This window comes from Colletotrichum lupini, chromosome 9 (genome assembly GCF_023278565.1).
Source record: "Colletotrichum lupini chromosome 9, complete sequence".
NCBI lineage: Eukaryota > Fungi > Ascomycota > Sordariomycetes > Glomerellales > Glomerellaceae > Colletotrichum > Colletotrichum lupini.
This window is the reverse complement of record NC_064682.1, coordinates 2,584,296-2,604,937: the sequence shown is the minus strand read 5'-3', so window position 1 is coordinate 2,604,937 and position 20,642 is coordinate 2,584,296. Positions and strand designations below refer to the sequence as shown.

General features: G+C 50.8%; 7 protein-coding genes and 1 non-coding gene across 8 annotated transcripts; 6 read left to right on the top strand and 2 right to left on the bottom strand.

Moving 5' to 3' along the window:
• Nucleotides 1–1,890: 1,890 nt before the first annotated feature.
• CLUP02_16645 (uncharacterized protein) lies at nt 1,891–2,046 on the bottom strand (the record flags this gene model as incomplete). The annotated part of the gene is made up of 1 exon (XM_049295563.1): nt 1,891–2,046. A coding segment is annotated over one exon (156 nt), but the record flags the coding sequence as incomplete, so codon positions are not given.
• An 824-nt stretch (nt 2,047–2,870) lies between these two features.
• CLUP02_16644 (uncharacterized protein) lies at nt 2,871–7,856 on the top strand (the record flags this gene model as incomplete). The annotated part of the gene is made up of 18 exons (XM_049295562.1): nt 2,871–2,932; nt 3,003–3,101; nt 3,179–3,288; nt 3,375–3,596; nt 3,713–3,844; nt 3,906–3,951; nt 4,084–4,222; nt 4,293–4,450; nt 4,527–4,604; nt 4,683–4,866; nt 4,902–5,052; nt 5,511–5,847; nt 5,964–6,052; nt 6,473–6,788; nt 6,853–6,902; nt 6,955–7,466; nt 7,555–7,625; nt 7,742–7,856. The coding sequence occupies 18 exons, from the start codon at nt 2,871–2,873 to the stop codon at nt 7,854–7,856; spliced, it is 2,871 nt and encodes a 956-aa protein (XP_049152709.1).
• CLUP02_tRNA318 lies at nt 3,537–3,617 on the top strand. Its single transcript has one exon. It is a non-coding gene; the product is annotated as a tRNA-Gly (tRNA).
• Nucleotides 7,857–7,946: 90 nt separating the features above from the next.
• Nucleotides 7,947–9,343, top strand: CLUP02_16643 (uncharacterized protein; the record flags this gene model as incomplete). Its single annotated transcript, XM_049295561.1, has 5 exons — nt 7,947–8,354; nt 8,380–8,657; nt 8,723–8,914; nt 8,987–9,265; nt 9,325–9,343. The coding sequence occupies 5 exons, from the start codon at nt 7,947–7,949 to the stop codon at nt 9,341–9,343; spliced, it is 1,176 nt and encodes a 391-aa protein (XP_049152708.1).
• A 942-nt stretch (nt 9,344–10,285) lies between these two features.
• Nucleotides 10,286–11,026, bottom strand: CLUP02_16642 (uncharacterized protein; the record flags this gene model as incomplete). Its single annotated transcript, XM_049295560.1, has 1 exon — nt 10,286–11,026. The coding sequence occupies one exon, from the start codon at nt 11,024–11,026 to the stop codon at nt 10,286–10,288; it is 741 nt and encodes a 246-aa protein (XP_049152707.1).
• A 3,080-nt stretch (nt 11,027–14,106) lies between these two features.
• Nucleotides 14,107–14,280, top strand: CLUP02_16641 (uncharacterized protein; the record flags this gene model as incomplete). The annotated part of the gene is made up of 1 exon (XM_049295559.1): nt 14,107–14,280. The coding sequence occupies one exon, from the start codon at nt 14,107–14,109 to the stop codon at nt 14,278–14,280; it is 174 nt and encodes a 57-aa protein (XP_049152706.1).
• A 407-nt stretch (nt 14,281–14,687) lies between these two features.
• Nucleotides 14,688–19,040, top strand: CLUP02_16640 (uncharacterized protein; the record flags this gene model as incomplete). Its single annotated transcript, XM_049295558.1, has 21 exons — nt 14,688–14,736; nt 14,794–14,857; nt 14,926–15,042; nt 15,142–15,184; nt 15,246–15,346; nt 15,396–15,498; nt 15,541–15,675; nt 15,739–15,867; nt 15,933–16,254; nt 16,365–16,599; nt 16,674–17,022; nt 17,095–17,187; nt 17,371–17,475; nt 17,561–17,608; nt 17,671–17,718; nt 17,807–17,961; nt 17,996–18,142; nt 18,200–18,340; nt 18,407–18,564; nt 18,667–18,811; nt 18,857–19,040. 21 exons carry the CDS (start codon nt 14,688–14,690, stop codon nt 19,038–19,040), a joined length of 2,871 nt encoding a protein of 956 aa, XP_049152705.1.
• A 103-nt stretch (nt 19,041–19,143) lies between these two features.
• CLUP02_16639 (vegetative cell wall protein gp1) lies at nt 19,144–20,403 on the top strand (the record flags this gene model as incomplete). The annotated part of the gene is made up of 1 exon (XM_049295557.1): nt 19,144–20,403. The coding sequence occupies one exon, from the start codon at nt 19,144–19,146 to the stop codon at nt 20,401–20,403; it is 1,260 nt and encodes a 419-aa protein (XP_049152704.1).
• Nucleotides 20,404–20,642: the final 239 nt, after the last annotated feature.

Here is a 20,642-nt window from a genome sequence, read left to right as displayed (position 1 = left end):
CCCCTAATAGTCCGGGTTAATATTTACCTACTTATAAGGGATTAGGATTTTATTTAAAATCGGGTTTCGTCCTCTTCTTCCTTACCCTAACTTACTAAGGGTCGTGCTCTAGCTTATACCCGTATTAATAATCGCTAGTATATTTAATTTTAATAAGGATATATTTAATCCGCGCGCTAGTTATAGTAAATCCGTACTTTTATTACTTAACGAATTTATTAAGGTCTAAGAGATTCTCGCTTCTTTTCGCTATCTTACTACTACTCTCGTTTTTATTATTTTTAATAATTATTACTACCCTTTTAAATCGCTAGTTATTATACTTACTAAGATCCTCTTTTTTATTTAATATAAAAGGGTAGGTTTTAATAATTCCTTTTTATAATAATAGCAGTAGACGTTTATATTATTATAAGAAAATATAGTAATTAGTCTCGGGATCTTTATTAGTTACTAATTTTTATTATCCCATATACTTCTAGCCTCCTAAGCCTCGTACTTTTTATAATTTCTAAATAGTTTTCTTCTTTAACCTACCTTTTTTAAAATAATATTTTATAAGAATAGTTAAAAATAAACGCCGGGTAGCTCGTAAAAGAGCTATATAGGCTATTAAGAACTATATAGGCCGTTAAGTACGGTTAATAAAGTTAAGCCCTCTTTTTTATAAAATCGTAAATTTTAAAAACTTATTAAAAATACTTACTTATTACTTATACGCAATAGGGTTAGATACTTAGAAACTTTATTTTTTACGGCCTCTCGGTACCCTATTTTATATTTTTTAAGTAGTCTTTTTCGTAGCTTAATTATAATTAAGTAATTATTACTTATTAATAATCCCTTTTATTACTTAGTTAATTTCTTAAAATTAGTAATTTCGTATTAGGAGCTAGTATAAAAAGAAGCTCTTTAGCGGCTCTTTAAAGGATTCTTTTTTCTTTTTTTTAGATCTTTATCTTTTTAGCCTTTTCTTAGGCTAATAATAACTTTAGTAAGAGGTTATAAAACTACTTTAAAATAGCCGCCTTTTTCTTAAGTTAATTTCCGAGATCCGTTATACTCTTAACTCGATATTATTAAAACCTCTAAATCCCCTCCTCCCTTATTAAACCGTCCCTTATATTATATTTTTAAATAATACTTAGGGGGTAGTTAAAAGAGTTATAAAGAGGTTATTTAGATCGCGGGCTTAAAGTCGTACTTATAAGATCCTCGTAATAATAAACTTTTTTATATACTATAGATCTCTTAGCTTAATAACTCTTATAAGGTTACTTTTATTACTAAGTAAGAATATTTACGTTTAGAAATCCCTTTTTTTAATCGCGCAGCACTTTTTTATATTATATTATTAAGCTCGTTTATTATACTAATTAATTAGGTAAGTAGTCGTTATATAAGTATTTCTTTTTATTAATTTAATTAGTTAATTTCTTATTACGGGCCGGCTATAAAAAAGTCGTTTAGTAAAAAAGCTACTCGGGGTAATAGTAAAAGGCTAGTTACTTAAGTAGTTCTATTAATTAACGTAGTTTAATATAATAAATATTGACTTTTTATAAATAATAAAGGGCTACGATTGCTTAATTCTATATAGTATTTAAGAATCGCCTCTTTTTTTTTTTTTTTCTATAAGGTTAATTAGTACGAATCTCCTATCCTATATAATATTAAAAGGTCGTCTCTTTTTTATAATAAAATACCTTATTAATCTATAATAATAGAATTTAATTATTAATTAGTATTAGTATCCTTATTATAAAGTAGTTAGTTCGAACCGTAGTTAATAAAGAGATTAATTAAACTATATAAATATCTGCGTAATAGGTATAAAAAGGAGGTTCTAACCGTAGGTTAGGCTGGCTATAATAATCGTAAATAGGGCCCCTAATTGGCCCCTGCGTAGTCGGCTGTATGCCGCGGTCGAATTAGACTTCTAATCCGACACCTAGACTTCGGAGGCGCCGGGACTTTCGGATACCCTAATGTCGTGGGTATTTGTTTGTACTCAAGTACTGGACAAGGATTCTGTACACGCAACGGTAAAAGATGGGAAATGGGTAGATTTCAAGTATCAAGATCCACAGCTTGATTCACATGGTATTGATCGAACTTTAGGAGATGCCTTCTCGAAAGCCACCGACAGTCTTAGGTTTGGAAAAGTGTATCCCTGTGTGGGGTTCGACTTGGAAGAAGAGGGAAAGGGACTTGAATTCAAAGTCAATTTTGGCGGGTCGAAGGATCATCCCTTCTGTTACAATGAGCCTTTTTAGTTTGTATCGTTAGCTCGGGCTTTTGAGTACCCTTTCATAGGCTTATCTTCACTTCATATCTTAATAAGCAATGTATTGAGACGAAAGGCTGTATCCGTAATCATAATTCACAAGCTTCTCGCTAGCACGAAACGCCCAAGAGAGGACATTGTAACGTTTTCCTGTTGCTGCTCAGTGCTCAAATTGTACCTTCTTTCCGAAAAAAGTCCACGCACCCTGTAGACGATCGCCTAATAAAAAGAGAATAAGGCCATAGACATTGCTGAGGACGCATGCTATAGCTTGCAGTACCTCAACATGATACCAGGAGTATGTTATCGTCTTCGCAATTCCGAGATTCCATACTCAGTCTTCTTCCTTTCTGAATCACTCAAATACAATCCTCAATCTTTACAGTAAGATTCAAGGGATCAAGTGACGCCAAAACAGACGTGCTATTCTCTCCGATGGCTCAGAAACCCTAAACTCGACATTGATGTATTGCCATTGTTCATGATCCTCTAAGAGGGTCAGATGGGTGTTAGTCACACGAGACGTACAGTCTCATTTCAGGTCTTGAGATATTTATTCAAGGTGACAAGATCATTCCACAACATGCGTCTACACGTACTTAGTGCTCAGCTACAGTTCCTCCGCCCACTTCCACTTGAGAAACGGTAGCGTCGCCAATTTGTCAAAACTAGTGGCTATTCCGGAGCAATTCTAGACCTGTGCCTCTACCTCCAGTCTTCGGCCAGGAGCGCCAATACCCAGGGCGTCCTCTTTCAGCTTGATAACTTACAGAACTCCTGCCTCAAATACCGTGGCAAAGATTAGAGACTTTAAGTCGTCATTGTTTAATTCGTTACGGAATAGTGCGCTCCGTAGGCTATTCGCTGCACGAAACTGTGTTGGTGTATCAGGGTCAAGGCGCGGAATCGGGGTTGGATGCTTCGGCAAAAGTGGAAACAAGTACCGACGGATCACGGAGGCAGGATGCGGCCTGGAAATCTTGACATAATTACAGGCTCAGGTCTAATCTTTCATTTTTGACAACAAGGCAACCTCGGACATGACTGAGGAAGCGAGCAAGACGCCGCAATTAGACTTGCATGCAAGAGCATCTTGAGCGGCCCAAACCCCTGTTCACCGTCGCGTGCTCCACACAAATCAGGGTCCCAAACCCTCACGAATCTAACCACAATCCACCCACCCGTACCACATCCATACTGAACGCACATTCTCGTCATTTTAGACATCGCAGCTCATCGGCTTTCATCAGCGTCGATGGTTTAGTGGTAAAATTCTCCGTTGCCATCAAGCAGCGTCGGGGAGCCGGGGGTTCGATTCCCCCTCGACGCAACCTTTTGCTGTTTTGGGGGTTACCTTTGGAATAGAACCTCTTTTTTTGACATTTCTGAGTAGTAGTGGCTCTCGGGCATGCTTCTGGGGTTGAGCAACACAAAAGGGAACATGTGCGGGCTTGCGGAGGCTGGAAGCAACATGGGAAGGAAAGGGAGGAGGAGGTATGAGCTGTCCTGTGCTTCTCCCCGTGAGCGCCTTTGGTCTTCTCTTCTGCACAACAATGAGTATGACTTCTGAGAACTAGAGATATCGTTTGTTCCTTGGGTGATCTCTGTTCCACGTCAGCTGATCCTGATACGTCGTTCGAGCCTTCAGTCCTACATACCTACTTGTGATCTCTGCCCAGGATCTCAAACACAGTAGCTCATCTAGGACTGGATAACGATATCTAGGAGAAGAGAAACATCTAGGGGGCCCATAAGCTCGTTCTTGCTCTGGGAATAGCATTTCCGGTGAAAGTTAGGCCCCAGATTCTTAACCGCAGCGAAAAGCTCCAGACGGAAATCTTCTTTCCTCCTCTCCGAAAGGTGGCTATATCTCCGGGGGATTATCGTGGTATCAAACTGGTTGCCCACCGGTTGTGGCCCGTCCCGAGCCTGCTTGTATCAATACGACATGTCATGAAGTGGAAGGTTTCCTTTGCCGCAAAGAAAGTGGACTCCATTCAGTTAGCAAGGCTTCCCAGCGCGTACGTACGCCTATCAGCTCTCGACGGGCATCAGCATCCAAAGTTTAGAAGAGAATCGACCAAGAGGCGGAGGCGACCAGGCAGGCAGAAAAACGCCGCCGCAAGATATGGTACAGCTCGTAGCATTGTGGCGATATGAGTGGTACTCGTAGGGTCTTCATTGACATATGCGAGTAAGTGCGGTGATGTCCTGTGACTCCTCATCCTGGCCAACGCAGCAAGTCTATGAGTCTCGCTATCAGGCAAACGCAATATGGGTATTTCGCAAACCATGTGATAGATGTTGAGATGCACAAGTCCTAGGTATCGAGGCATTGCCGTCTCGTTCACGATGTAAACCTATGCGAGGTAGTCGAAGCGACACAGCCTTTTAGACTCGAGCATCACTATGACTCATCTCACAAAACCTATGAGATCTTGGATTCGAAAGACATCATCTTTCAATATGAGATATCATGGCGTTATTCATACTCAATCACATGCTACACTTTGAAACACGCTGAAGACTCCAGATGTACTTGTCCACAGCCTGCAAGAACGCTGGAGGCCTCCCTCACGGTACATCCTGAGGAACGAGGAGTCATCTGCCTCAGGCTCGTGATCCGTATCACGACTCATCCAGCAACATTGGTTTGAGCCTCAAGGCATCCGCGTTGCGTTCCATCAGCTACCCGGTAGACTGGGAATGTCTAGCTCGTAAGCCTGACCTGTCAAATATCCAACTTGCAGATTCACGGCCGCCCAGTGCGTGAACACTGTCCTGAGTCTTCGATATGGAGAGATCTTCATCCTCTAATAGGCATTCTATAACAGGACAGACGACGGATGTGACATCTTGATGATGTAGAGGGGTGTGTAATCTTCCATCATGATCGCCGAACATGCTACAATACCCATCTACTAAGTATCGCGGCATGTCATCGACGTCTCTTTCACGAGGCGTGAATCATATAAATCAAGGCGGACTGGCATTCGACACATCCATTCGAAGAACACTGAAATCTTCCAACTCGCGGCATGTGAAATCTGAAGATACGAGTCACCCTTTGAAGTATGAGCCCCTTTCCTACTATAACCATAGCATAACGGCAATATACGTCTTGATCTGAACTACTAGCACGGGACTGGTCGCCCATACAAGCACAACTAATCCTACTCTCAATCACAATTCGCGGGCTTTCACAACTGCTGCCTACACCCAGACCATTCTTCATCCCTGAAGAAGAAAGCTTCACCAAAACGATTCGCTCTCATCCACTCCTCAACCTCCCTGGCCATCCATCCACCATTCCAAGGCAACGGAATCATCGTCATCGCACCCGGTGCCTGGCCCCCAAAGCAACATCCTCACCAGCGCATCCAATCCCCGGCAGCAAAAGAGTGGCGATATTCCCCCGTTGGCCTCAATCTCCTATCATTTGTCCCGAGAGCATGCTTACACCCAGCCACCCGTACCTCCCGAAACACAATATCAACCAATCAAATCCCATTCATCATCGGACTCTGCACAGCCTCTTGCCCTTTCCCGACACGCCGTGAGTGAAAGCGAGTAAATCAGAAAAGGGAGAGCGGTTGAACCGGGCACCTCGGAGGAGAAAAATTCCAGGTGTGAGTCACAAGGTGTGCGCTCAGCGCCAACAAATCACACACCCAAGTTTTCGGGTGTGTGATAGTCGCAATGGTGCACCCGGCGGTCTTGTACCAACTACACACACAACGCCTCGGAGATTGGGGGCGTTGAAAGGTGAGAAAAAATCGCAGATAAGACGCCCTCGCGTCAGCGGTGCTTCGGCGATGAGATGTAGCACTAGCGAGGCCACATACATGTCAACCGAAGGGCTGGAAAAAAACTCAGAATAGAGAATCAAAAAAAGCACGGTAAAGAATACAGACAACTCACTATACCTTACCTGACCTCACCTTACCTCATGCCAGCTGTTAATCCTTCGCCCAAATGTCGAAATTCGCAATCGAAACCTTGAAAGATTGCGACATTCGTCAGCAGATGGATCGATCTAGCCCCCCCCCCCGGTCCCCTGCCGCCCAAAGAAAACCCTCAGGTACCTTACCTCAACTCTCGGACTCAACCTCACCTCGTAGAAGAAAGGAAGGAAAAGGAAAGGAAGAGGGCAGAAAGAAGAGAGAAAAAAAACCACGACACCAGCTTGCAAAAAATTTCCAATGAAATGCGTTGTCGATTTACCTCGCATCAGCATGCAGCCTGGTCGTGGTGCAGCGCGCAGGCGCCCATGCCTCTCTCATTGTGCATGGTGGCAGCGTGTTTTTTTCTCAGATATTGCTGCCCAAGATTGGATTGGAACTTTCGCAGTGCAGCCCGAGTCCGCCACACACTCACACTCACACTCACACTCACACTCACACCACGCACCACGCACTCGGCGCACTTCTGTCAAACGCTGCGTCATAACCCACGCGGTACCAAATTCACCAGTAAACATGGAGCAAAAGCCGGTACTTGAGTGACTTACCTCAGAGGGGGCGTGTCCTTTTCCCCATCATCCAAAAGATACATTCCATCGCGAGTACCACCACGATTCCATTCCGTTGGGTATCGCAACCTGATATCACCATTTGTCATTCTCTATAGAACACCACAGAAAAAAAAGAGTCACAACATCCTCAAAGGGGGTGTTGAGGTCCGGACAGACTTTACGTCCCCTTGCCCCTTGCCCCCTTGCGTGTCTCTCTCTTCAGCGCGACCCGAAATCCCGGAGACCCGCCTCGCACGCGGGAGATCCGGACGACGGGGGGCACCGGTCGGTGGCGAATCTCGAAATGCCCGTCCATCCGAGCTTTTCATTGGTCGTCATCACCGCTGGTCCCCTGGAACTTCAGAGAAAGAGAGGAACTGTGCCACAATTGACAAGGATTACAAAGCCGAGGCTAAGCCACATGTCTCCAGGGATCGCTTACCTCACCACATCCCTGACCAACCATCCTCGACCTATCCCGACCCAGGTGTTTGGGGTACATCGGCCGGCTGTGGCGTTTGGGCCTGGGTTTTGCACTTTGTACTCTTAGTCTGGCCATCGGTGGTGCACCGGTGGTACCTGTTTCGTACGCGCGCGTCTTTCAACGACATGCCAAATCGAGGCTGTGGTATCCGTATACTGCGTACCTACACATACGTTGCTGCTGTGAGTGGCTTCGCGGTGATGATTTTTTGCGGCCCTCGGCCATCTCGCTCTCGCTCTTTTCCGTGATTGCGTCGGGACGATGAACAAGTGCGAGCTGAGGTCACCTGGCTTCAGACTTGAATCCCACGGAGCCATTGTCTTCCCGAGGAAGGGAAGTCTGTGAACCTCGATTCCTCTCAGGCTCGGCCATACTCCTCTGGCGTGTCGAAATAGTATCTTCCCCGTCGGGGACCTCTTGGTTGGCGGGCTAGAAATCAGTTGATGGCATCTCCAAGACAACGGATGGATATCCAGACCGCAAGTCCCAAACCCACATACCACAACCCTCATTGGCTCAACCCAGATCCCATCCCATCGGACCAGTCACCTCACACTTATCACCAGCCCTGACATCAAAAACCCCCCTCCTCCAAAATAACCCCTCCTCCGATGCACAGCAATTCGCTACACTGATTCGCGAATTCTCACAAAAAAGATCAAATGCACCCCAAAATTGAAGAGAATTGCAAAACCCAAAACCTCCAACAACGAATTATAAACACTCGCCAGTGGAACAAAAATGCAAATGCCCCTCTTGTTCAGCGAAAACCCTCTGCAAAAGCCCTGGCCATGCACACTCCCCCGAGAAACCCTCCTTCCACCCCCTCGGTACCATCCTACCTTAGCCCCAGTCCTATGTACAGTCCGGGCAGTCCAGCTCAAGTCCTGCCACCGCAGCCATCGTCCAGGGAAAGGCTACTGCGTAGGCATCCTCATCCCTCTTTCGATAGGGTGATCTGGCCCATAAAGCTGCTGCTCTTAGACTGGAACAAGGGGGGCCATGCCCTGATGCCTATGCACCCAGTAGTGTACTGCCCGGCAAACGCAAGCAAGTCCATTTGGAATAAGGTGCCACCGCCCGGCGTGCGCCCAGGATGATAATGGAGCGGGGCCCATCAAGGTCAGTCGAACTGTCGAAGCAGAAGAGAGAGCCAAGACCATAAAAGCCAGACAGACATGCATGACGTTGCGGCAAGGCGTGCAGACCGCAGCGCAGCGCAGGGCGACAGACGGGACCAGGGCACCATCCGTTGGCTTGCCGTCCCCTACCCTCACGAAGCATACTCCGTACTTCCTACATATGCCTCCTCCTTCTTTCATGGTCCTAGGCGCAGGCGTAGGAGCAAGCGCGTGCGGCGTGCGGCGTGCGGCGTGAGGCGTGCTGAGGCTTCGCTCGCCCGTTGCCGCAACCCTGTTCATCGATGCGTTGTCCACAGGTCTACGGAGCCAGGCCCTCGCAGCTCAAACGCACGGAAAATCAAGGAAATCTTCAGCATCTTCAACGAATCTAGAACAACGTGGATGCGAAGACGATCAAAGAGGAACCCGGCGAGAAGGCCTAGCAAGGGGAGGTATCGTGAAAACAGACAGCGGCTGGTCGACCGGCCGGCCGGCCGCCCTTCCTATCGGTCTACTGATACACAAACAGCCAGGGGGGGGGGGGGGGCCTTTGGAGCAGGGGCCTTGGATCTCTTCACTAGGAGTCTAGGATATCGACGGACAACTTTATCCGTCGCGGTCTTGCCGCTTACCGCTCATGATCAGCCCTTGATGATGCACTCCGCCAACCGAAGCGAAGGAAAGAAGCTGAGAAGAGCAAGAACCAGTGCCGCTCCTCCGCACCCGCGATCCACCGTCGAAACAGGCGCGACTCTCTTCCAGTTCCCACTATACTTGTTCCCACTTGGTTGCATGGCAAAGACAAAGGACGAGCAGCAAGACGTTGTATCCCGCATTTCTTCGCTTCTCGCTTGTCGCTTGTACCGTAGCCCCGGGGTGAGAGGGGATCGTAGTCCGAATCCATCACACGATCAGCCAGAGGCTTAGTAGAACCCTAGAACGATGGGAAGCTCGGCTTCTGTGCTAGTATCGCTCTCCGTGTAGGTGAGCTGATCCTCTTAGTGACCATGTGTATGTGTTGTCCAATTGTCATACGTCCGAGATACCACCACAATTAGCAAATCCATACGCGCCACACCGTCTCGTGATGGCGATGGCCTCACTGGAGACCACCTGATACTGGCTCGAACAATCGTATAACTGTACAGCCTGAAAAGTGATACTTCTGTGCGCGTCGTCGACGTCACCGAGCCCTAACATGACCCTGTCAATGGTCATCAGGCGCATGCGGCATCTTCAACCCAACCAGGGGCAGCGGGGATTTTTTCTCTCTCTCGTTTGAACCACTGCGCAACAGAAGGAAAGCAGAAACGACTAAAAAAAAGTCAAAATAGGGCATGAAGCAGCAGAAACCCCTCCTCTTCCCTCCTTCGCATCTGCAACGACATGCAATGCCATGCAAGTGCCCCGCCAGTCCGTAAGGTGGAATGCGGTAATGATAGGGTGGTTGCCATGGACGCAAAGAGTCGGTGAGGAGGGGCTTTCGCACTGCGCCTGTCACATTTGCGGTCTGGGCCCGGACTGCCGGGAAGAAAAGATAGCAAGGAAGGAAAAGAAGAATAACAAGGCGGTTGCCAGAGTCCTTGCCTATTTTTGGTCAAAAGTGGCTGTCAGTCTGAACGGTATTGGTCGAAGAAGGGCGTGGGTTTCGTATGAAGGGCGGAGCAGTGGACGAGGGCGGTGGTGTATATATTTGATGGCTCGGCAGCATCGATCATGGATGAACATGGGCGGACTGCATGGCGGTGGGCATACAGGCGAATAGACGTCAGTGAGGGCATCGCCAGTGGGTATTTGATGCGTGTTTCGATATCGAAAGGGTGGGTGTGTGCGATTCCAAGCTGGTCGTCAAATGGTTGCAATGCATCGGAGGTGTTGGGTTAGGGGAGCAACACCCAGAGACGCCAGTGACCGGAGAGACGGAGAGTCGAAGATGACGGGAATGAATGAAGCAGCCGGGAAGACAATGCAAAATGCGGTGGACCCCTGCCGGCCGCAGGATTAGGGATGCGGATGCGGCCCTTCGTAGTGCAGTAGCGTCCCCTCCCAGCGGCCCTGGCCGTCCGACCATCAACTTGACTGGCCATACGGGCTGGTGCGCCGGAGGAGGAGGAGGGGATTCTGTCAAGTTCGCGGTGCGACGTGTTCATTGACACCCAATCAGCACCAAGGCCCTCACTTGGGTGACCTTTAGAAGGGCTTCGAGGAAGTTTGATAGGTGCAGCAAGGAGGCCGGCAGCCTTGGGCTGTTGGACAGCAGTGCAGCAGGGACTCGTGAATGTTGGGACCGACCACATGAGGCTTTCCGTAGCGCGCTTCTCTGTCACTCTTCCTTCTCTCTCATACACTCCTTTTCCCACACCGCACACTACACTCTGCACACCTCGTTTGGTGTAGTATGGCCTGCCCTGATGAGCACTCCTATGAGTCACTCCGCAGCGACCGTCCCATTCCCGCAATTGGTGCTTTGGCATGGTAGTAGGGCTGGCATGATGGGAGAGTGGTCTTGTATGATGAGAGACAGGGAGTGAAATGAGACGTGATCTATTCTCGGTGAGAGATGAAAAATTTTCACATCGGTGCCGGGTAAAAAAGCAAATTACAGTACGCACATAGAACATTTGGCGCAACCTGCCGCATGGGCGCGCATGGCACCTCGGGAGTCTTGGAGTCGGGGACTCAGGGCACACTCGCACACACCCGACACTGACACTAGCCGACGGGGGTCAACAATGACAACAATAACAACATGCAGGGAAGCAATCAAGTCTTCCCATGGTGCGGTAGGGGAAAGAAAAACAAACAGACAAGCCAAGGTCACGGTCAAGGCCCGGCCTCGAGCCACCCACCGAGTGTTGCGGCCCGCGGTGAAGTGCAGGTGAAGGGAATGCCCAAGAGGTTTGCCGTCTTCTAGAACAAAATAATAGTTAGAAAAAGGGTATTTTTTCTCCTTGTGGTGGGAACCGTGGGATGAAGCGAACCTAGCAAGCGAGATCCAGGACGCACCGAAGCCCTGTCGTCACAAGCCAGCGCCAGAGCGTGCGCGCGCGGCATCTAGCCAGACGGCTGGGTAAGGGTGGACTCCATGAGAGACCAGGTCGAGGACTCGGAGAAGACGTTCAATGCTGGAGACGGGAGACGCTGGACCGGTGTGGAACCGTCTCCAACTGCAGCAGGGGAGCTGGAGCAGGGTGTTCGAAATGTTGCAACCTCCATCAACTCCACCCGGCACGCTAGGAACACCAGCCTGTGTGACGCTATCTCGCTCGCTATGCACCTGCGCTGCAGGGAGCAGGGAAAAGGGGCGTGTAAGAGGCAGGGCATCAGAAGCTTATGGCCTGGCGATATCCTCTCGAGATGCAAAACAGTCCAATTTTCCCATCTCAGTGGCTCGCCCCAAACAAGTGGTCCGGCGATAGATGGAGCAAACCGAGACTGTGGTTGTAAATATGCGGTCAAGAAACCGGACTGATGGAGTCGAGGACGCCGAAGTCTTGACTAGTGGCATTCACTTCCTTACAGTAAAACTGACTGTATGGAGTGATACGGGTAGTCAAGTACGGATATGACTGACGAATCATGAAGTGGACGTGTAAGTCGATCTCGGTCAGACCTGGCGATGCCGGGGTACCGGTGGCTATCGGTGAGGAACGGGAAAGAATTCAAGTTGATGTCGGTTGCCTCTGAGGTGAGATGTTGCGTTGGGAATCGGCCGGGCGAGGAATGCTGATATCGAATTGACTTTGCCTGCCGCCTACTCCCGGATGGTCCCCTTTCTTCGGACGTGTACTTGCTCCGTATAGATAGTCAGGTATTGATTCGATGTAGTTGTCCGTGAAGCGGGTGAGAGATGAGACGGATGAGCACGGACAAGAAGAGAAGAGAAAAAGACATCGGCCGAGACATGAGGCTGCTTGGTGCAAGACAAGACCGACACGACGCGACTCAGGTCGTCCGAGGGCTTGTATCCGTAGGCCAGGCCGAGCCACGACAACGGTAGTGCATATGCGTACGAAAGCAATGGCCGATGAGACCACGGCGGCAGTTTCGCATGGTAAGCCGAGTCGATGCAAAGGCTCATTGCATGCCCTGCCCTACACATCGCAGCGCATCGGGCAAAAGACCACATGGACATTCCAGGGGTTCAAATCGTTGCAGTTGCGATCCCAAGGCGCCTGTCGCCTGTATTGCTCGCAGCGATTGCCCGGCCCTAGCTAATCCTCGACTGAAAAGGATCGAGGTATAGTTTTCCTTCAGTGGCTGCATTAGCTGAGCCCGCCGCTAGGGCAGGACACATCGGGGCATGTCGCCTCCGAAGGCTGACAGATGCATAGTCGCAGACGTCCTTGCGATCCCTTACAGCGCTCCTCTCCTGCCGTGGACTACTAGACATTTGTTTCGGTGAACAATGCCTGTAGAACTTGGAGTCTAATGCAGCAGTTCATAGGTGTAAGTGTGGATAGAGTTGGTGATAACCAGCCTCATGTTCCCAGGGAAATCCTAGGACAATCCCTCCGATAGTTTGTCTAGGATGGTATGACGAACACGAGGTCAGGACTTTTGCCGTGGAAATCCAGCTTGTTGATAGTGATTTCTGTTGGCACCCAATGCTTGGGTGAGCAGCTGCTTGGGCCGCAATGGACCAGGGTCGTGGTGCACTGCCTACTGCCCGCCAATTGCGTTGCCCTCTGAGATCAGCAAGATCAATAAAAACAAACGAGGATGTGAGGTGAGAAGCCAATGAATGTGGGCGAAATTGTAGATGCCGGACAAAAATACCAGGCCCGAGAGCGGCCACAATTTGGCAAATTTTGGGTTAGTTGGCCAGTGTGTAGCAAGCGAGCCAAGGTGAGACAAGACCATCGCCGGCCTCTCCAGCCACCTCCCCCTTTCACCCTCTGTTGACAGCAGGAACCACGCGCAGGGGTGAGGGGAGATATTTGACCGAGTACACCGTACACCGTACACCGGGAACACTGGCCACGGTAGGCAAGGTGAAGTGAGGCCGCCTGGAGGCTGGAAGCTGGGACGCGCGGGCAGGTCGGTAGAGGGAGGACGCCATGACGAGCTGGTGGCGGACCGAGTCTTGAAGGAGGCAAGCCGTGACAAGTAACCCCAACATTCGAAAGGGGCTACAAATAACGGTTTGGGTCTGGCTGAATGGCAGACTTGGTCGGTAGTAGTCGATGGAGGCGTGAGGGGCGAGGGGCGAGGGGCGACGGGGAAAGTATTCGAGTTCATCCGGAGGGCCCAACATGGTGGATTTGACTCCAGAGGGCTGGTGGGCTAGAGGAAACCCAAAGCTAGCGAACTGGCGATGTAGTGCCAGTTCTGGACCACTCACTGGATGGAGTTGATTGAGGTCATGGCCAATGACTCTGGAATGAATCCCATTCGATGGAGCATGGCGAGGAGAGTACCCACATGCGTCGTTCCTGGTCGCCGCCGCTGGTCTTCCGTCCCGTTGGTCGGCGTGCAATTTGTGTTCGCCTTCGAGTCAGCTCCGGCGATTGTGGAGTCTGATACAAGCAGTGCCGTACGGTCGGAGCTGAATGGTAGCGGGAGAGGCAATATGGGCCCTGAGCAAGAGTCATTGAGTGTGCGACAGTGACGAATATGGGCACTGAGACGAGAGTTTGGAGACTAGAAGGATTGATGGACAGGAGGAGGCAAAAAAGCTGCATACGCACTGTAACTTAGCATGCCAAGAAAGTACGTGATTGACGTTCAATTCGGGGATGCTCTTGGGTTCATCCCAGCTGTGGCGTACGCTCTAACGCAGGGGCATGTACGGATATTCGTATTGACAGTAGCCGTCGTCCGAGGATGCGGCCACCCGAAATTTCTGGCTGGGAATCGGAACGATGCATCGTAACGGTATATTTTGTTTGATGTTTCTTGATGTTAATGGTTCCCATGATGTTTGTGGAGAAAATTACGTTGATGTCCCGAGGTGACGCCCAACGGTGGTTGACCACACGAAGAGGTACGTACATTTTGGAGTCGTGGTGTCGGAAGGTGCGCAACTACCTTACCTAACATGAATCTTTCCTCCTACCTAGGTTGTCCTTCCTGCCTTCTCTATCCTGAGATAGTAGTTGTTGCTCCTCTAAGGTGAGCAATCAACCTGGAAGGAGGCAGGTGAAAGATCACAGCAAATCTGGAGAGGGCAAGCGCATACTTTGGTAAGCTGCCTCCTCTTAATTGGCTCTCACGATAATTCGAATGGCGTGGAAGTGCAGGGAAGGGACGGCCGTTCTAGAAAATCGGGAGGGGGCCACCATGCCAATTCTGGCCATCACTGGGCTCTTGCTGCATGTTCCGCTCTCCCGTCACCCCGCGTTGGGGGACTTGGGGTGCATGTGATGAGCGAACTCCTCCACTCAAGATGCGAACCTCCGCAATGTCACTCTGTCACGCATCATTCCTTTCCAATCGTCATACTCCATATTGTAGAGCTGCTCACCCTCATGTTGAATGGGCGCTTGTTCGCCAGTCACTTGACATTGCACATTGGTAGAAACAACGTAGGTCACTGGCTGCAGTTCATGCTATTCATCACCTGCCATATCGTACCTCGATACCACACTATGAGCCTCCTTCCTCTCACTGGTGAATCTCACAACGATGTGAATACGTGCAACTTATTATCAGCTATCTATTCCGTACATACAGAAAACTCACTATAGTTGAGGCTTTGCTCATTTTTCTCTCTATGCACACGCCGACTACCCAGTCGTGCCTGCTACAACTTCCAGGTGACTAGCGATGCGGGGGAAGTATGTTAAGTGGGAGGAATATACGCAGCAAATGGCATCACAGCATCTCATCTGATAAAAGTTGCACTTTGATGCCCGTCATCCCCAAAAGCCACTCGTACCCCTCCCCCTCCCAGGCCAACGTGATCCATCATGCATGCAATCCCTGGGCAAGGCTCAAATGTGCACGTACGGATAGTTAGCTACCTATTCGTGCTTTGGGGATCCGTAGATCGTCGTTGCAGCTTCAACCTCAGAATGTTCCTCATGTGTTCTTGCATCTGACTTGCTCCTGCCTCTATGCGCAATTACCTCGTCAAAGTACCTACAAGGACGTTCCTTCCTTCTGACTCCTTCCGTCCTCACATGCAATGCAGCTTCCTCAATACTTCTCCTCTTCCTCTCTCTCCCACTTCACATCATTTGCCTGCATCCATCTGTTTTGCCCACGCTTCATCATCATCATATTTGCTGCTTCACCATCCCGAGGACAGGCAGCTGATACGAAGCAGGTGACAGCGCCGCTGCCTGCCCCAGCTCCAACGCATCATCTATACAACTCGTCCTGATAAAAGGGTTCAACTATTGCACCAGACAGCCGGCACATTTCTCTAGAGAGCTCCCAAAGTCTCTCGACCCATCGAATAGCCGGCTTCTACCTTATTGCTCTGCTCGATCGCGGTCGCGTCAGCGGTCAGCACCTGGTCAGCATTCACTCCAGGCAAGATTACCAAGCTAGCGAGTCGATACTACAAACCCCAGCTCTTAGCTTCTTCCCGCCGTGCAGCACTCTTGGCGTGCAACCATCAACCGCGAACCGTCTTTGTCCAGTCCCGTTCTTCCAACTTCCGCTCCATACGGATACAAGACACCACAGACCGAATTTGCTCATCTCAAGCAACGGCAGATCTCATCTGCCATCAGGACGTTCGAATCAACCACGACTCGACGCCGACTCAAAAGACGTGCGGCTGCCGGGGATCGCGGACAGGAAGAGAAAATTCTGATCCATCCTCCAAGCTCGCGACTGGGATCCATCAAGCGCGAGGCCCCCGTCCTTCTCTTCCACAACGGCCAACCTTGCCTTGCTCGTCCGAACCGCCTCACCGAGGGCGCACGGAGCAAGATTAGCAGGCAGCACCTGGCCACGACCACACAAGCAAACATCACCACCACCGCCAGCTTCAATAACACGCACCAGGCTCACCCAAACCAATTTGGGAGCCGATCCTCTTCACCCCTCTAGCCGGGCGCAAAGTCAAAGTCAGCGAAACATTGACTGTCGTCGTACACGATGCCATTTTGAATCCCATTGATTCTCTGTGGAATCCCGTCGACATTGCAAGCCAAACCACCAAATCATCTCCATACCAACAACTCCATTTGAGTTTTCCAAGCCCTTTCGGCTCGTCGTCGGCGGGTGGGCTCGTGTTTCGGTGGCCTTCACCTTGACACGGTGTGATTCACCCTCGGAATCCCAACAATTGCAACCCTGTGTTGGATGATCAAGGACCAGACTGCGGCCAGCCACGTTACGCCAGGGGAACGAGAAAAATTTTCACCTAGGACGCTCTAGCGGCACTGGCCCGGTAAGATTCCCCCGTGGCACCGTTGGAGACCTTTTTCCGTCTCTCTTTTGGTGTGGTGGAAGCCATCTCCAAAATTCAAATTCCACGCCTGTTCGTGCGAGGACCCAATTTCGCTTACTCGTCACCGGTAAATTTACCCACACGGCAGCGCCTACTTTCACAAGGATCACTGGGCTTTATCTCTGGAACTTTTTTTTTCTGGTGCCCCTCGCCCCTCTTGCTCTTCCACGAAAAAAGTTGCGCCCGGGGACTAGGAACCGCCAGCCGGGGGTCCCACGGACGTTGGCGTCGACTCATTGAAACGACAAGGCCTCCCAGTCCTGAGTCTGCCTGTGTGGTCAGGGTGTTAAATCCCCCCGGCCGTTAAGGCGCCGGAGTCACTATCAGAAGCGGTGGCCGGATTTTGATACTGGTGTGGCTAATTTCAGCGTCAAGGTGTGAATATCGATCTTCACCTTTCGGTGGGCGAGGGCCTGCTCATTCCCATTCCAACCCCGGCGAAAGACCAATGTGGAAGGTTCAATTAGGACATCGATCAGAATCATCTTAGACCGCCGAGATAGAGGAGAGAAAGTGTGTGTCATTAGCCGGGTACGGTGACTCGAACAATCAGAAAAGCAGTCAAAGGGATCCAGCGCCAGTGCCCAACGTTGGGAATCGAGTTGCAACTTGCAGGAGGCCAAAGGGCCACTGCAGGCAAACGCAAGTGGCCTGGACGACGAGGTGCATTCTTCACTGCCACCCCTTATTTCCACGGACGTGCCTTTGGGGGCGCGATCGTGTGTGTGTGTGTGTCTTCTATTTCCAGGAGCTTCTTTCGAGTCAGCAGCGAACCAAAGCGCACTTGCATCGAGCTGTGCCACGAGTACGCTGCACAACGGTGATTGACATGTTCTGACCGGGACTGTGGCCGACTAGACTGGAGTCATCATCACCGTCGTTGTCGACCACGACTACTGCAACTTTGTAAGCCCCAGCGAAGGAGCCTAAGGTGGACTGCGCATTGGTGCGTCGCGACAGCTGGCTGAACCACGGACTTGAAGGGCTTGGACAGTCTGAGGATCTGAGTCGCTGCTCGCTTCCGCGCGATTTTGAACAAACGCACAAACGAAGGACGAACAGAGACGCAAGACCAGACAACGGAGTGTCTATTGGTCTATCGCCGAGAGGTGAACAAGCCAGGGAGAGAGACAAGCGTTCACCCAACGTGTAAAAGGGGTCCAGTCGACACCGTACGGTGTAGGTCTTCGCCTAGGAGGCTGGTGTTGCAAAAGGGAGTACCCAGCAGCAGCGGCAAAGCATCAGAATATTCATTGGGAGCTGCCATCTACTGTTCTCGATCAAGCATCCATCTATCCGCCCACCGCGGCGAGCTGACCGGGGTCCCGAGGTGTGAGTGATCCCTCCTCTCCCTTTACTCACCACCAAAGCTGAGCAAGCAGGACAGAGAACGCAGAACAGCACAGAACAGCGGCGAGCACGAGGTACTTTGTTGGAAGTCGAGCCATAGGGACACGCCCCCCTCCAGGAACTTGTCGTCTGTGTTTCCTCCCAAGAGGGGGCGCTCTAAATTGGAGCCAGGTTCCGTGTGCTCTTACGCTAAGGCAAGCCAGCCACCCCTGCCACCCCTGTTCTTCTCTGCAGCAGGGGACAGGGATCAGAAAAGGGAGCTGCTTTGGTTCCTCCGGGCAGGCCACCACGCCCTGGTGCGAGACTTGCGAGACTTTGGACTACCACCCCCTGTGGACCTCTTTCGCGCGCATTCCCACTCCTCCCTTCTCCTCTCCCACAAAAACTGGGAAAACGCACCGAGTAATTAAATACCACGCTGCCCTCACCACTACTCTTGGACTTCTCCTCTCTTCTCATGTTTTTGGCTTCTGCCAATCAATGAATATTCTTTGACATTCACAGCTTCGGCTTCGGCTACCAACCACCTTCAACCCATCCTCGACAAAAGAGTCGTCATTCGTTGCTTCGCTGGCGTCCTCCGAGAAGCCTCCAGCAACTTCCATTCATCACACACTACCGACGTCGAGAAGATTCCTTCCCGAGCTCGGTAATCTGGTTTCCATCCTTGGTCATCGAGGGTAACCTGTAGCAGTTATATCAAACTTGGTCATGTTCGGGCACAGAAGACAAACTTCCTCTCCTCTATCATCCGACCGCATACCAAGGTGACTTGCTTCACCTTTTCTTCGCGCCTCGACATCGGCGCGACACCCTGGCCCTGGAATCACAACCATCCGCATCGACACAACCTACCGACATTTTGGGGGGAGTCGTGAGAGCTAGCAGAGGAAGCTGCTAGAGAAGAAAAAGTAGAAGACAGATTTGAAGAATACCGTGGACGCCTCCCATCGACCTCGCCACAAAGAGCCATCAGTCAACATGGCCTACTCATCCCCCTACCCCGGATCTCCTCCCGACGAGTACTACTACGCCCGGGAGCGATACCAGTCGGCAACGCCAACTCCATCCCCTCGGGGGTCCTCCAGCTATTACTACCCGCCCGGCTCAACCCCGCAGCGTCCGGCAACCCGCTCCCACTTCCATACCACCAGCAGTGGCTTCAGCGAGTACAGTCCCCGTCCGCCGACGGCGTCGCCTCGATACACGAGCGATGGCTACTATGCCACGGCAAATGTGAGTAGTGGTCATCATTCGCGCAAGCATTCATGGGCCACTCCGTCGCACCCACCGCGCGAGCGCCGATCTTCTTTTGTCTATGTACGGGCCGCGACGCCCCACGGAGAATCCGACGATGAGATTATCGAAGTGGATGGCCGTACTTATCTGGTGCCGGGCAAGTCGTCACGGGCGAGGAGCAAGAGGCATTCTGTTCAGGAGACTTTTTACTATGAGGATGGTCGAGGATATTCCACTGATTACCGTTCCCATGCACAGAGCGGTTTTGCCTACATTGAGCGCGACATCCCAGCGTATGAGCCTCGCCCCTCCCGTACCCCTGCCAACGGCCACTCTCGCCGTTCCTCGACTTCGGTTCCCCAGAGGCCCTCCACCGTTCGCCCCGGCAGCAGTTCTCAGGCATCTAAGAAGGCTCAGCCTCAGACTGAGACCAAGAAGCCCACGCCACCCCCAGTTTCTCGCGCGGCTACTGAACAAGACGCCAAGAAGCACAAGATCCCCTCAGGATACTCACTCAAGAACTGGGATCCCACCGAAGAGCCCATTCTTCTCCTCGGTAGCGTCTTCGACTCCAACTCCTTGGGCAAGTGGATTTACGACTGGACTGTCTACCACCATGGCCCTGCCACTCCCATTTCTGACATGGCAGGTGAGCTCTGGTTGCTATTGATCCAGTTGGCCGGCAAGATCAAGCGCGGGGAGGAGACTATCGAACGCGTGCGCAGCACCGAGAAGAAGGAAATCCTCGATGACTTCATCGATGCTGGTGAGCGCCTGACTGATAAGCTCCGCAAGCTTCTTAAGACTTGCGAGGCTCCCATGCTCAAGGCCAGCAAGAAGTCCTCTTCCCTCGGCAAGAACGCTGGTGTCCAGTTCGTCGAGACTCTGTTCGGCATCGAACGCGAGTTGGACAAGACTGAGCGATTCATGCAGGGTGTTCGTCTCTTCATCCTTCGATTCGACGCCAACTGTGATGACATCCTCAAGAACCCTGAGAAGTAAATGGGCCCCCTTATCTTTGGACACATTCCCTTGGTTTCCTTTCTGTCTATACTGCCACATCCCAAGGACGGAGTACCATCAAGGAAGCCAACGGATGAACCATCGGAGCCACACCTCATTACTACCACAAAAAAACCAAGAAAACCCAATATCGAACCGACGGATGGAGTTGCCAATTGTACGATTAGGAATCTGTTTTCCGGATCTCATTTTTCCTCGGGATTTTCCACTTTCATCTC